Here is a 16327-nt window from a genome sequence, read left to right on the forward strand (position 1 = left end):
GGGGCATGTGTGTTATCTTATGGGGGCATATGTGTTATCTTATGGGGGCATGTGTGTTATCTTATGGGGGCATGTGTGTTATCTTATGGGGGCATATGTGTTATCTTATGGGGGCATGTGTGTTATCTTATGGGGGCATGTGTGTTATCTTATGGGGGCATGTGTGTTATCTTATGGGGGCATGTGTGTTATCTTATGGGGGCATGTGTGTTATCTTATGGGGCATGTGTGTTCTCTTATGGGGCATGTGTGTTATCTTATGGGGGCATGTGTGTTATCTTATGGGGGCATGTGTGTTATCTTATGGGGGCATGTGTGTTCTCTTATGGGGGCATGTGTGTTATCTTATGGGGGGCATATGTGTTATCTGACACCGTGGGGGCATATGTGTTATCTGACACCGTGGGGGCATATGTGTTATCTGACACCGTGGGGGCATATGTGTTATCTGACACCGTGGGGGCATATGTGTTATCTGACACCGTGGGGGCATATGTGTTATCTGACACCGTGGGGGCATATGTGTTATCCGGCACCGTGGGTCAGAATGTGAATTTTTACTCATTCCCTTGGTCACAATGTGAATTTCGGCGTATTCTCTGTGTCACAATGTGAATTTTGGCTTATTTTCCGTGTCAGAATGTGATTTGAATGCTAAATAGACACTGATATATAATATAATATAGAGGTGGCAACTGTACAGTGCTGGCAATTGGTATATAGGACTCTTTTTTTTTTCTTGCGGCCCACACAAGACTTAAGGAGCCCATACAAAGTCCGTTGTGGACCGGCTCCGTTCTGTACTATGCGATGCGCGCTCCCGCGCATCACATAGTACGGTACAAAAAGTATGTGCTGCACATACTTTTTGTACTAGGTACACATCGTTTCGGATCGCAGTGCATGCACAATGCATGCACAAGGCATGCGATCCGATTTAAAAGTGCAGAACGGAGCGTATATGGGCTCCTTTAGACCTTGATTATTCGGCCCAGTTGGGATTTTGAGTTTGACATGCCTGTTCAAGAACAATCTAATGTTGAGATACAAACCAGACTGTTTTAGAAACACCACAGCAGACAGTGACACCCCAGGCAAGAAGGAGGAACTGCAAGGATCTTACAAGGAGCAGGGTGCTAGAATGAAGACTAGAGCTCCATATTAGCAGCATGTTTGCCTGGCTCCCAAGTCACTGATATCTGGTTATTTGCACCTAACCTGTTGCAGTAGCTATGTCTCCTAATATGTGTATATGTGTATATGTGTGTCTCTACACATCTGCATGGGCCACATTTGTTAAAAATACACCCTTTCTGCATTTTATTTTTAAGGAGAAATTATTATTATTCTAAAATATTTTTTATAATATTCAGATAATCTATGTAACACCTGACAAATTCTATCTCAATTTCTTGTCCAAGCTGGTCCACTCTATCTGGGAGAGATGAAATTACAGGATGCCCCACAGCAGTCTTCACCTCCAATTACTCCATGTCCACCAGCTTCCACCAGTGCAAGTTCCAGGCCCAACAAGGGTGCCGATATAAGAGCCAGGCGTTTACTCCGAGTGTCCGACCAAAGCAAGACTACTGTGCTGAGGATGGGGGCAACCAATGGATGCTTAGGGGATGAGGCCTTTCTTCCAACAGATATTGATGACAAAACCAATAGAACATTGAAAATAACCCTATCTAATGACATAGAAAGTAGGGAGCTAAGTAGAAGGCGAGCCACTGGAACTGCAAAGCCTGAACCTAGTAATTCCAGGTATGTACTCAATATGTCCCTATTGCCAATAATATGTGAGGTGTGTATAGCTTGCTGTGAACCTTCCTTACTACACTCGTTTGGGTTACCATTGATTTGTTTCTAATTGAGGAGAACATGTTACATTTCATCTGTATCTATGGGATTTTTTTTACGTTAATGTATTAACCCTTTGAGTGCCGACCTCTCTGTGAGAGATGCGCAAAATATCAGCTAAAAATGCCAGCGTCGCTCACATTTGTTATATAAGTTCAAATAAAAAAGATAATATTTCCTATACAAGGTAAACATTACAGGTCATTATGGTGAATAAAAAGTTTGCTTGCCAATTTTCACACCAAATTTGACAAATTCACTTGGCACTCAAAGGGTTAATGTATACTGGAAGAGAAATTCATGCTTCTGGGTCCGACGCAGTTGCATTAGAAGATGCAGACACTGGCGTTGGCACATCTCGAATACGTTGTTTTCAAATACGCTGCCTGTCATTGGCCTGGCCATTCCTCCAAATGGTGCTGCAGCTTACAGGTCTTTGCAAGGGATACACATGGCATACCGGCACTCAGTATGTCGGCGGTCATAATACTGCCACCGGCATCCCAATAGTGGATATCCTGACAATGGCTGCAATGGCACACTAACCTCTGTCCTACCCCCCGCAACCTGACCTTAACTATCCCCTCTAGTGCCAACCCCCCCCAACTCCACAACCTAACCATAATCCCCCTTGTAGGTGCCTAAACCTAACCACATCCTTCACCTCCCTGCAGCCTAACCCCAAGTCCCAGACCTAGTGCCTAAACCTAAATCCCCTTTCTCAGCTTTCCGCTAGCTAGACACACATACACACACACCGATTGGAATCCCAGCTGTTGGTATTACGGGTTTTTTCATGTATTCCGAGTTACGGCACCAGTCTTGTGAAGGAAAGTAGGGATGCTAGCGTCGGTATACTGTATGCCGGCATCCCAACCACCAGGATATTGACCGCATCCCCACTGCAACAGTGGTCGCATCAACAGATCGGCACGTGGACAGTGTTTAAGTTGTGTTTAAGCTGCTTGTGGGCTTATGAAAAATGATCGGAGATGTGCGTAAATCTTGTGTTTACGTAAATCTCTTAATCTGGCCCATAGTTGCATACTACAATATTGGATTATTAATTATTAATGGATGGAAGAATAGATTATCAGTTGTTAATTATGCATGAGTTACCTCAATATGCTTCTTGAGTCTTACAATTGGAACCACGAACCCAGCCCGTGAATCACAACTGAACAGTCTAAATAGGAAGTGTAAATAATTTATTATTATTCTGATGCTCTTCTTCTTAAATATATTTGTATGGGGAAGCACAATGTATTTTATATTAATGTGATTTGCAGAAAGTCTATACCAGTATGTTCTACTTTCTGTTATCTTCTCAATCTTAAGCTCTACAGTAGACAAAACCACTCCCAAGATTATTCACCAGCCGGTCATCCGATCAACAAGGCCATCTCCACCAGCCATAACCCGCCCTGTTACAACCAAGGGCGTCCTTACCAGACTGCCCAATCGGCTGACCCTTACCACATCCAGCAGGACTCACAGTACGTAGGATGGAGTCTAGAGGAGACCTGGAGATCAATTACTGAGCCACAAACTGGAATTTTTCTAGAGTAGGCCAGTCGGCTGTCACAGAGAATATTTGTCACCAAAAAACCCTATATGTATATATATATGTGTATGTATATTATTAACAATTAAAGCTAATTAGATTGGCTGATAATTATCAGATGAATGTATTAGAATAGTGCTCCTCAGTCATTTTTATTTAACCTTTTGTGCTCAAACATGGGAATCCTTAAAACCTGGACTGTGACTTCCAGGACAGAGTTTGAGAAGCACTGCATTATAAGATATCAGCCTGTTTGATGAAATAATGTAATAAGCCATTTTATTTATGATAGCTTAATGCTCATTCATGTGTGTGTGTATAATTCTCTGAGGTTTGTCTCATGAGAAGAAACCGTTTGCGAACGTGGCAAGTATGAAGGGGGATGGACAAGGGAAGGTTTTGGTAGACTGAGGTGACCCTGCATATGCCAACTCCCTTTACTAGTTAAACTATAAACCATCTATTCATGCATAAATGTAAAAGCGCTGTAACTTTAAGGACCTGTATGAGAGATAAAGGGTAAATTCCAAGGACCGAAGCTCAAGATAAATGTCAGAAACCTGGTTCCTGCTTCCTACTGTATTTAGAGCATATGGAACAGGCATGGCATTGGCAATAGCCAATACATTAACTTGGTTATTCAGAGCAGCCTAAAACAGATATGTATGTTATATCTATGTGTTTATACTGTAGCACACTTTGGGTGAAATTTAATAGGGTGAAAGATTTGGTAAGAAATCTCCAGGGTTTTTTAAAAACAGCAATCATTTACACTTCACAATCACACTGGTTTTGCAATGTATGATTGCCGCTTTAAAAAAAAAAATGGAGATTTCTTACCAAATCTCTCTTTAAGCTTTCACCGTTTTTTCTTCTTTTAGCATGTTCAACAAAACAGAGTGCTAGTAACCCACCAGGTTTATCTGTTTTCACAAGCTTGTTTTCACTCTGCTTAGCTATAGTATGAATTCGGTTTGCTAACACCAAAAAAGTTGATATTACGTTATTTTCCTGTATGTGAATGACGAGTTTTAAGAGAACCGTTCCCCTACACATAGTGGAAGCAGCCATTTTGTTTCAAGTGAATTTATAGGCTTAATACTGGCACAAAATGGCTCTACTCTGTGTATGTGTTAGATACATCTAGATAAGTCTGTATATAAGATTTGATGACTTGGCAAGACAATCATATTTTTCTATTGCAAGAATTATTTTAATATAAAAATGTGTAAAAACAATAAAGTTTTTTTTATTTATGAGAAAATAAAGGACTAAGTCTTAGTTGTTTCGTATAGATGAATTTATTTTACATAGTTCTAAGAGGTGTACACATGTAATATTATGTCTGTGTAGCAGCAGACGCTCTTTATGAGCTTTGGTATTGGTCGCTGGTTAGACGGAACCTGCAAGAAGTTAGGAACACTTAGAATATATAAATAGATTTTAAATGAGTTTATTGTTATGGTTTATTTATATGGTGCCACAAGGGTTCCATAGCGCCTGACAATACATAGATGAGCGAAAAACTCAAAAGTAACAAATTACAGTACAAGGCAAATTAGGACAAGCACATGGTAAATAAAGACCGTTCCATCAGGGGACAGGACACTGAAGCACTTATCAGGGTGGCACAGATAGATTGTAAGAAAAGCACATAAGGAGAGAGGATCCTGATTGTTAGAGCTTACATCCTAAAGATTAGAATGTTACATTTTGCGTAAAAGCAACTGTATATACCACAGTGTATTATTTAATACTTTTAGAAACATAGTCTAATAAAGCATGTCATAATTATAAGAGAGGAGGGGTCTGTGGGCTCTGCATAGAGTCTCAGGAGACTGGCGTGGAGTCTACTGCGCATTCATAGGCCCCATGCCACGTTCCTGAAGACTCTATTGCACTTGCACAAATTTCCAGGAAAATAGCCACCGCACTATTCTCTCAGTGATGTGTTCTGCTTCTTCGATTGAGGTATAAGGTGGAGAAGAGGAGCGCCCATTCATAAGGAGAGATGTGCGGTATTTACTACACAGACCTATCATTCCTATTTGGGAGAAGAGGAACGTATCCCTGAATACAGGGACGTACCGTTCTACATTTGTAGCACCAGTGGAGGGAACGCTCACTCTTTCTTTTTCTATATTGTCATTTAGTAGTGTTGGAGTCACCCCATTGGGTGTACCCACCACAAGGCAGCTACAAGCGCACCCATACTACAAACTCTCGTTTTGTGTTTGATTCATAGACGATCATTAATTAGCCAAAATCTCCAGTGCATCTAGCCAAAATCTCCAGTGCATCTAGCCAAAATCTCCAGTGCATCTAGCCAAAATCTCCAGTGCATCTAGCCAAAATCTCCAGTGCATCTAGCCAAAATTGTCCACTAGCCAATAACTCACTGTTGTACAGGGCTTTAGGCCAATATTTAGTTACCCCTAAACAATGATCGGGGGTAACTGCTTCGCCACAGGGCTATTCTATTATCTCCGATAAGACAATGCATGCAGCAGCTTATCTCAGATTCAGTTTCACCCACCTTCAGATGAAAATGGGCTTTTTCGAGTGAAAATACATAGGTTTCACTGAAACTGTGTTATCAGGAGAAAATGTAGTATTTATTGGCCGTCCAAATTGGATAGCATAAAACAAAAACCAGCAAAACGTCAGGAAAGCACACCCGGTAATCGAATATCAGCCTAGGGTCCAGTACACCAGCATTTATACTCATACATACTGTACACACATATATGCTGCTGTTGTTGATGATGATTATGCATATAAATAATTTGCTTCCAACTCTGCATCAGCTCCTTAGCTGGGGTGGTGGAAATGGGCAGGAAGGAGTGCAGTAAAGCCTTCCCCCACCCCTGCAGCACAAATCTACCCCACCATGTGCTTTTCCTGTATTGTGTACCTCCGCAGATTGCTCACCCTGCCAGCACTGACCTATGCAGTGCACCCAGATGGTTTTCTCCGATGGTTTCTCTGCAGGATGTGGGTCACATGGATGTCACTGTGCAGGGTTGATCATACTACCGCACAAGTATTTGCTTTCCAATATATGCATTGGGTCCTTGTATGGCTCGCCCCTTACAGTGTAACCTTCGTAGTGTGCCCTCCATGGCTGCCTCATCTGGTGCCCTCGTGGATGGGATGAAAAATACATGGACCTGAGTATACATTTAAATCATCCATTTTGGGTAATTCCACCCAGGGTAATCCTACGCAGAGAGCCTAAAATGGCTGCTGCATCTGGTACCTTGTCAGGGTGGAGTACACAACCTATGGAAGTTATTATCCAAAATGCTGCACCTGCATTATGCTTACTGTGTGCTCAAGGGTTTCTTTTGTCTGTGACTGTACTACCAACATCCTCTGTATTACGTGCATTGTTTATTACTGTCTGTAAAGCGCCTTGAGGCCTGTTGGAGAAAGTGCACTATAGAAATTAAACTTACTTACTTACTTTTTAATAGCTGGTGGTACAAACTGTACTCTAGGGCAGGCATGTCCAAACTGTGGCCCTCCAGCTGTTGTGAAACTACACATCCCAGCATGCCTTTATATAGTTTTAGCATTCCCTAATACAGTGGTTCCCAAACTGTGTGCCTTGGCTCCCTGGGGTGCCTCAGGACACTTGCAGGGGTGCCCCAGTTTGGTGGTCCAGGACCAATTCAAATTATTTATGGTTCATTTTTTATGGGCAAAACCAGTGTTGGTGGCTGCCAATCATGAAATATGTGTACAGATGCAAATCCTGCCCTTTACCACATAACTGACCCTAAGAATCGCATATAAACCCAATCTAATTAATTTTGGGGGGGCCCAGGGGTGCCTTGAAAAAATTCCAATACTCTAGGGTGCCGTGATTCAAAAAAGATTGGGAACCCCTGCCCTAATAGCAAAACTTTGGCAAGGCATGATGGGACTTGTAGATTCACAACAGCTGGAGGGCAATAGTTTGAACATGCCTGTTATTGGGTGTCTGAGGGCAGAAGTCATTGCATTCTTACCCATCCATAATATTAAGCATGATACAGAGAATGTTCACAAGTAAAACATACATAAGGTAATGATGACAACTATAGATTTCTTTACCCATAACATGGCAGATGACTGTCCCTACACTCTTAGAAGATCATACGTGAAGGGTATCTGACTGAGGTAATTGAATCCATGCTTGGAGCGGGCTGTCTTCTGCACAACAAGTCTGACCAGTGGACTATTTGTATTCAACCTGCGCTGTAAACAGCAAAGACGGAGAAAACAAAGTTATTAAACTGCTACTTGCCATTTATAGTGATTACATGTATCTAAGGAATTGATTATAATAGTCTTACAGAGAGTAAGCCTACTTACAGGGTGCCATGTAACAAAGCGAGGCGAGTCCGTGGGCACCATTCCTGTAAAGTATAGAACAGGATAATGACCCTCCAAATACCTTCATTTACAAACAAATTCAGTGAACCACAATCTAAAGGGGCATACACACGTAGAGGTGTGTGCTAAGCAATTTTGCTAAGCTATTTAGGGTAGGCGATTTCCTGGTGTCCAGATCTCCCATGGGGAGCACATACACATGTAGAGATTTGTGCTAAGCTATTTTGCTTAAGCAAAAAAGGCCGGGTAGTGGTTCAGAATGAGAGATTGCGATCAGTATCTCTCATTCTGTACACACAGAGAGATTTGCAGTCACTTTCTAAGCAATTTGACTAGATTTTGACTGCATGCACTGACTTAAGCTGGCCATACATCAGAAAGATCGATCTTAAGATCGATTGTGCTCATGATTGTGTACAATTTCCCTTGAAATCCCGGCAGTCCTTGGTGGTTTTTGGACACACAATCTGCATACAATCCATCATACAATCAGTCATACAATCCATCTGCTGATGGATTGTATGATTGTGTACATAAGATGTGCACACAATCTGCATACAATCCATCTTACAATCAATTGAGATTGTATGATTGGGTACAATATCTTTCTGATGTATGGCCAACTTAAGTTAGCAGGAGATAGGGGCATACACATGGAGAGGTCTGTGCTTACTTTCTAAGCAATCTAGTCAGATTGCTTAGAAAATAGCACAAAATCGCTCCGTGTGTCAAACATCTGAATCTGTGTCCAATTTCGGCAAACACATGAATGATCGTCACTAAGGCCAAAACGGCAGATAGCATGGGGCACCATCAATGCGTCATATAGTAATAGCGGTCAGTTGCCGACTGCATTTACCCACTAACAATTAAAATCCCCAAATGATCTATTGTTATTCACTTGTTGGTCCCGTGGAAATTCCATGTACAATCACAGTCACTTGTGACCGAAGAAGTATACATTTCTATGAAGTAGATCAGTACAGTATTATTTCAGATTACAGTAGTAATGTAAATGGCAGTGTGATATACTATTATATACAGTACCCTGAGTCACACTGATATCGTATGGAAGGTTATGTGTAATTAAGTGATCGTATTCTGAAACATTTGCCATTTTTCAGTGTAGGTGCTCTTTAACAATGGTGTTTTATTGGTTTGTTGACTACGTACATTTTATTTAGACTGAGTTCTGGAGATAATGTACCTGAATTCCTGGAGGTCAGCGGGAATTTCTGTCTAATACCAGATGGATAAAATATACTGTGGGTTATCCTACTGTCAGAGTATGGCATGGCTGGCACACCGCAGGTCCTAGAGTAAATATATTTAGAATATTTAGATTTGGCCAGAGGGAATAAAAAGTCAAACATAGCAAAAACAGATAAACCCACACGCCTCTTTCCTTATCTTCAGCACGGCTGTGCGGCTAGTGGTTGAAATCCCACGCCAGAATTCCAAAAGGCAGCCACGCCACCGACAGCAGAATCCTGATCAGTGGACATGCCAAGGATGGAATCCCGATAGCTGGCATCCCAATCGTACAGTAATTATGCCTGGGTGTCAAAGAATTAGGCCGCATGGGGTCAGGTTTAGGCACTAAGGGGGTTTTTTCAACTGCGCATGCGTAGCTTTCGCTATGCGCATGTGCGGTGACCCCACACTGCTCACGGACGGGTCTCTCCATGCGAAAAAACCTGTCCGCAAGAGCACGGTCATTGTGGGCGGCATGGGGGTGTTTTTAGGGGAGTAGCTGGAATAATGAGGAAAACTGGGCATACACGGGGGTGTGCACCAAAAATGTACGGTGCTACAACCGCCTCGATCGGGGAACACACCGTGCATTTTGTCCCAAAAACAGGCGGACGCCAAAGATAGCTCCAGACCACCCCTAGAGATACCGCATGAGAGCGGACGCCTGGGTCTGCTAATTAATGCTGATTACTACTCAAACACAGACACCTGAATGTAATAAGCAATGCTACAGGCTATTAAGTGAAAACCATGATTTCACTACCTGCAAGCCACACACAGCCCTCAAACACATTGGAAGCATATCTTTCTACACTTCAACATGTAAAGGTTGGTTTCATTTTAGGTAAGATTCATTCAAAGACCTGCTTATATATTTCAAGGTAGTTATTTTATAACCATCTACACCCATTCAGAAAGTGTTTTTGTATACTTTAAAAAGCAGGACACTCAATTCACAGAAGTCGACATGTGTCAACTTTTTCGCTGTAGCACAAACATACCAGTTTTTTATATGGAAAAAGACACATAAACCACTTCTAAGAGCAACAATGATGTTTTTGGACTCCATTTCTACTTGCACTGTGGAGTACGCTCAGATATACGGAAGGTGTCGGTGTGAAAACGGACAAGACCCGTCCGTATACGGTGGCGTACGCTCTGTTGTATGCCAGTTAATGGTGGCTAAGAGCACGGTGGCGTACGCCACTCCCTATTGTCAGTGTTTGTGACCGTCCGTGTGTGGCTGTTCTGTGGGCGGACTTTCGCTCACCGTCCGCGTACGGGAAACGTATGGTGAAACGGACCGTACGTCCGTTTCACCGACCTAACCAGAATAAGGCCCTAAGTGGGAGTTAAGGTTGGGGGTGGAAGATTAGGGTTAGGCTGTGTGGGAGGATTAGGATGAGGCACTAAAAAGGGGGGTTAGGCATTCGCAGTGAGGGTAAGAAATAGGTGGGGGGGAATTAGGTTGCAGTTAGGGAGGTAGGGGGAGAGGGTAAGTGTTCTTACCCAGCCTCCGCCAGGATTCTGTTCAGCACAAAATCATTGTTGGTCTTCTGACCACCAGCATTCCGCACCGGTCATGCGTATGTATTCCATACAGTTAAATACATGATGCCAAAATATAAAATTTGGGGATGATGTGTCTAGTTCAATGTGATGGCAGACACAAAACTATCAGAGGGATTCAATACCGCTCCACCATGAGACCGTTCCTATAGAAATCAGTGGACACACACTATTGCCACTAACACTAGAGATGAAAGTTTACACTGCCCGGCACGTGTGTGTACTAAGGTCAGGTGTGTGCACTGCGAGTGTCATTAGAGACAGGGGTCTCCAAGAGGATTCCTAAATGCAGTTCATGAAACAAGGAAGTTCCTCCAGACAAGCTCCAAAACTTTTATTTTCATAGCTTGATGAATTTAAGTGTCGGGACTGTGCTGTGCTTAGTAGAGGTTAGTGTTATGGTGAATGGGTCAGTTACTGATTGTTTCTTTATACGCATATAACTGCCCCATTTAGCTTGGTGAATAGTCACCTCAGAGCTTTAAGCACACCTGTAACTAAATTCTGGATACTTAGCGTTGACATTTACATAATGCCAACATGGTGGATGTCAATAGTAACAATGTAGATAGTACGGGGGAAATTTAATAGGATGAGAGATTCAGAAAGTGAGAGATGTGGTAAGAAATCTCCAGGTTTTTTTAAAGCGTCAATCATTTACACTGCAAATCCAGTATGATTTCTTCTACGATCCCATGGCAGCCTTAACATTGGGATTTCATCCCTCCTCCTTGTAATTAGACAGGGGTCACTTGGGGAAGGGCAGCATGGAAGCGTGGCTCTGGTGAGAGTACTGTCCATGAAAGAAGTACAGGAGCAGGTTGGTAAGTCTCCTTAAAGAAACGTTATATTACCTGAACCGCCGCAGCAGGAGTACAGCCGGCGTGGTGACTACATGCTGTGGCATGTGAGACGCGCCGTCCGGGAGCAGCGTGTAAGACTACACGGACCAAGATTCAGAGCGCCGGAGGCTACTTCCGGTCGGCGCTAGGTCTCAGGAAAGAAGCGGTGACGCGTTTCCGCCGCAGCGGGACTACAGCGTACAAGATGCATTGTGGGGAACTCTATTTCCGGCGCTAGCACGCTACAGGCGCGCTCTGCACAGTTTAAAAGCCTCTGAAACAGCTGGCAGTATGGAGGCAGCCTGGAGACCAAACGGAGGTGCAGTGTTCCTGACAGTGCGGTGGCAGTTAGCTTCTGTTGATCTGGTTAAAAGGTAGGACGTGTTCCTTACTATACAGATGGTTTATATTCTTGTAGGAACATACCTTATGAGGTTTTATGTTCATACAGGTTCTCTGACATAATGGATCTGCCTTCTCCCACTAGAGAAGAAAGTGCCCCTGTGAGTTGAGCCCTGTTTATTTTTTGTACTAAGGATAGGGCATAGAGAGATATGCTGCATGAACTGTGACAAGAAGTTTGGATTTGTACAAGGCAAAACACTATGTGAACAGTGTGAAGTACAGCCTAAGGAGGATTCAGGAGCAAGTGGTGACAGTCATGCTAAAATGCTTAAAGATTTAATGGACTGGATGAGAGACTCCTTTGTTTCAAAAGCGGAATATATGGAACAGCAGGGGTCTAAAAGGTCTAGAGACCAAGCAGGTCTTTCGTATGATGATCCCAATACTTCTGATAATCCAGATGGGGCACAGGTTTCCTCTGATGAGCCTGGCGAAATTAAAGAGGACACTAGAGTATTTAATTTTGATACAGTTGAAATTATTCTGAAGAATATATATAAAACCATGAATTATAAGGATCCGGTGACACCTGTGGAGGGTGCGGATGTATTGTTTGAGGATAGGTCAAAGAAGACCAGGGGGTTTATTCTAGTTCATTCTTTCTGACAAAATCCTTCTTAGATGGACAAAACCATGTGCACTGCAGGGGGGCAGATGTAACATGTGCAGAGAGAATTAGATTTGGGTGAGTTTTTTTGTTTCTGTGAAGGAAAATACTGACTGCATGATTTTACACTGCAATATAGATCTCACTTTGAAGAAAAACCCCACCCAAATCTAATTCTCTCTGCACAAGTTACATCTGCCCCACCCGCAGTGCACATGGTTTTGTCCATCTAAGAAGGATTTTGTCATAAAGAATGAACTAGAATAACCCCCCAGATCTTTTCCTGTACACCGTGTAATCAAAGATGTCATTAATAAGGAGTGGACAAATGTGGAGAAAAAACAGGGTAAATTGTTCAGAGTAGATCGGATGTATCCCATCAAAGATGATGAGTTTGTTAAGTGGTGTGGATTACCAAGAATAGATGCAGCTGTAGCAGAAGTTACATCACGCACTACCTTACCTTTGGAGGACGGGGCCTCCTTCAAGGAAAACTGCACTTCTTCACAGCTGTATCCCTGAAAGCTGGAGTATCAATGGCATCAGTATCAAGGGCCCTTAGAATGTGGTGTACCACTCTTCATAATGACATTGAGAAAAAGATCTCCAGACAATATCTATTGAAGAATTTAGAGGTTATCCAAAAATCGGTGGAGTTCTTATGCGAAGCCTCATTGGATGTGACAACATTTGCAGCCAGGGCTATGTCAGCAGGAGTAGCCACAAGAAGAGCTCTATGGCTAAGGCCCTGGTCCGCTGACTCCAATTCAAAGAACCGTTTAGTATCATTGCCTTTTGAAGGAGCATTTTTATTTGGAACCAAATTAGATGCTCTAATTCATAGGCTCACTGGAGGTAAATCCTTGAAGTTGCCGCAGGATAAGAAGAATCGTTTTCAATATCCCACAAGCTCCAGACAAACATTCAGAGAAGCTAAATCTTATAGGCCGGGTAGACCATATAATCAGAGAGGGGCATTTGCCTCTTCACGTCAGTCCTTTCGTCAGAATTTCCGAAGAAGTGGCAGACGATGACAGTCAGCAGTTTCCCCCTGTAGGAGCCCGTCTGTTACAGTTTTCCAGCATATGGGGGAATTCAGTTCAGGACAATTGGGTACAGAACATAGTGTCCGAGGGTTATCAACTGGAGTTTGTTCAAGTACCTGCCAAAAATTATTTTATGGAGTCAAGAGACCCAAAGTCGATGTTGGAAAACAGAGAACTGAAAAAGATCATAGTCAATCTGTTATTAATAAAGGCGATAGAACCGGTTCCATCAAATCAAAGGATGGAGGGGTTTTATTCCAACCTTTTCCTGGTAAGGAAGAATACAGGGGGCTTCAGAACTATAATAGACCTGAGGCGTCTGAATAAGTACCTAGAGGTAAGAAAGTTCCGCATGGAAACTATGAAGACGATCACAGCAGGAATAAGAAGAGGAGACTTTATGGTGTCTCTGGACTTGAAGGATGCCTATTATCATGCTCCAATCCACCACAAACACAGAAGATTTCTCAGGTTTTCAATAAAAGGAAGACACTACCAATTCACGTGCCTGCCCTTCGGGTTAGCCTCATCCCCGAGAGTGTTCACAAAGGTGCTAATAACAGTGGTGGCGAATCTCAGAAAGATGGGGATTCTGTTATGGCCCTATTTGGAGGATATTCTCATAGCAGCCTCTTCCAAGCAGATTCTGAAAGAACATCTTCAGATAGTTATGGAACACCTACAGTCTCACGGATGGCTAGTAAACCGAGAAAAGAGCCAGTTAAAACCAACACAAAGAATTAAATTTCTTGGAGTGATGATAGATTCCGTGAGGTTCAACATTTCTCTGTCAGAAGAAAGATGTGTGAAGATAAGAGACCTTGCCGTCACATTGGCAGGAAGAAAAGTTGTGATTCTCAGAGATTGGGTGAGGCTTCTGGAAATGATGTCATCCACGATTGTAATAGTTCCATGGGCTCAATTGTTAGCAGGGAGCTAGCTGGTTTGACAGATACAGTACTGTAACCTGCATGGATGAGACAAGGTTATTTACTCACAACTGGCCACACGTAACAATACGTAAAAGATGACACACAAATGATGTACCTAGAGTATGGTACAGAGATGTAGGTAATATTACTGATCTCGTAACAATACGAAGGATGGTATAAGTAGTGAATCTGATACTCCACCAGAGATGACAAAGATGAAATAATCACCCTGATGTATACAGATCCCTACTAAATAAATGTGTGGTGTTTTACACAGTATATAATCTGAAACACACCAGATGGAGTAGTGTGTTACCAGGTTTTGATGAGACCGACTGGAGGTACCAGAACCGACTGTGTCGGCAGAACCACCAGCTCGACTGAATCGCTCAGCTGCAGGTTTACCTGTACTGACACTAAGGAGTAATGGCAGGGAGAACACACCACTCCAAAGCTCACATACAGGTAAAGGCTGGAACTCTCTGCAGCTGTTACAATTCAGTGTTCTAGTCTCAGGCTGAAAATCCCTCTCAGAGAACAGACTAGCAGGATTAGTCTAACAATTTGTACACAGATAAACTGGCTGACTAGCTGACTAAAGTCTCACAAATTGCTTCTCTAATACTGCTAACTGACTGACTAGACAAGATTTCAACTAAGTACAGGCTGACTAATTAATCACACAGGAATAATCACACAGGATAAGGCTGACTGACTACAGACAAGTCTGACACCTAAGTGAAAGCAGGAAATATCAGCAGCACCCGTTTGCAGCAAAAGCCTCCCTGAAATACCCTGCCACCGCCCACACATTTCCTGGTCTGATGTCAGAGCAGGATGGTGGCCTGACCAGACCAAAGTTAGCTCCAGCATTGTGGTCGCATCTGGGTTGCCATAGCAACCTGATGTGACTGCCGACGGCCGCTAACAGTACCCCCCCCTTGACGAGGGGCCAAGGAGCCCCTAAATCCTGGTTTTTCTGGAAATTTAAGGAAGAAGAGGCGCTTAAGCTTTGGCGCATTGAGATCACCATCCGACACCCAAGATCTCTCCTCAGGGCCGTAACCTTTCCAGTGTACCAAAAAATACAAGCGACCCCGCGTAACCCTGGAATTCAAGATTTTTTCCACCACAAACTCCCTTCTGCCCTGCACCATGACTGGAGACGGTTTCCGGAAAATGGTGCTATGCTGTATGGCAGGCTTGAGGAGTGAACAGTGAAAAGTGTTGTTAATCTTCAAAGTTCGTGGTAACAGAAGACGGAATGCAACAGGGTTGACCACCTTGATAATGCGGAATGGACCAATAAAACGAGGACCCAATTTAAATGAAGGTTGTTTCAATTTGATATTTTTAGTCGATAGCCATACCAGATCTCCCAATTTAAAGGAACAAGGTCTCTTATTTCTGTCAAATATCTGCTTATATTTTACTGATGCAGATGACAATGCCTGACCCACCCTTCTCCAAACATTCCTGAGATGAGTTGCAAAAGTCGAGCCACTGGGCTTAGACTCCGCAGCTTCAAAGGAACTGGCCTTCGGGTGACATCCATATAGGCAGAAAAAGGGTGAAACTCCCGTAGCTGAATGTGTGGCATTATTGTAGGCAAATTCAGCAAGAGGCAATTGGTCCACACAATCATTTTGGCACTTAGCCACATAACATCTCAAGAACTGTTCCAGTGACTGGTTGACCCGCTCTGTCTGTCCATTTGACTGAGGATGATAACCCGAGGACAGACTGAGATTGATACGAAACACTGCACAGAAAGCTCTCCAGAATCGTGCTACAAACTGGGAACCCCGATCTGATACAATATCAACGGGGACCCCATGCAGACGAACCACATGCTGGAGAAAAAT

At 43.0% G+C, this 16327-nt stretch overlaps 2 protein-coding genes across 8 annotated transcripts in view; one reads left to right on the top strand and one right to left on the bottom strand.

The window, feature by feature from the left end:
- Window positions 1-4690, top strand: part of LRRC56 (leucine rich repeat containing 56) — a 39926-nt gene extending 35236 nt beyond the window's left edge. For all 7 annotated transcript variants that reach the window (XM_083165287.1, XM_083165284.1, XM_083165290.1 and 4 more), the window contains 2 exons: window positions 1422-1767; window positions 3202-4690. In XM_083165287.1, coding sequence (XP_083021413.1) covers window positions 1422-1767; window positions 3202-3367 — 512 coding nt within the window. In that variant the 3' untranslated portion in view covers window positions 3368-4690. The remainder of the gene's footprint in view (window positions 1-1421; window positions 1768-3201) is intronic.
- A 63-nt stretch (window positions 4691-4753) lies between these two features.
- Window positions 4754-16327, bottom strand: part of LMNTD2 (lamin tail domain containing 2) — an 80866-nt gene continuing 69292 nt past the window's right edge. The window contains exons 5-8 of the mRNA XM_083164605.1: window positions 9015-9121; window positions 7787-7830; window positions 7526-7669; window positions 4754-4830 (exon numbers count right to left, since the gene is read on the bottom strand). Coding sequence (XP_083020731.1) covers window positions 7550-7669; window positions 7787-7830; window positions 9015-9121 — 271 coding nt within the window. The 3' untranslated portion in view covers window positions 4754-4830; window positions 7526-7549. The remainder of the gene's footprint in view (window positions 4831-7525; window positions 7670-7786; window positions 7831-9014; window positions 9122-16327) is intronic.

Source organism: Crinia signifera, chromosome 11 (genome assembly GCF_055691185.1).
Source record: "Crinia signifera chromosome 11, ASM5569118v1, whole genome shotgun sequence".
NCBI lineage: Eukaryota > Metazoa > Chordata > Amphibia > Anura > Myobatrachidae > Crinia > Crinia signifera.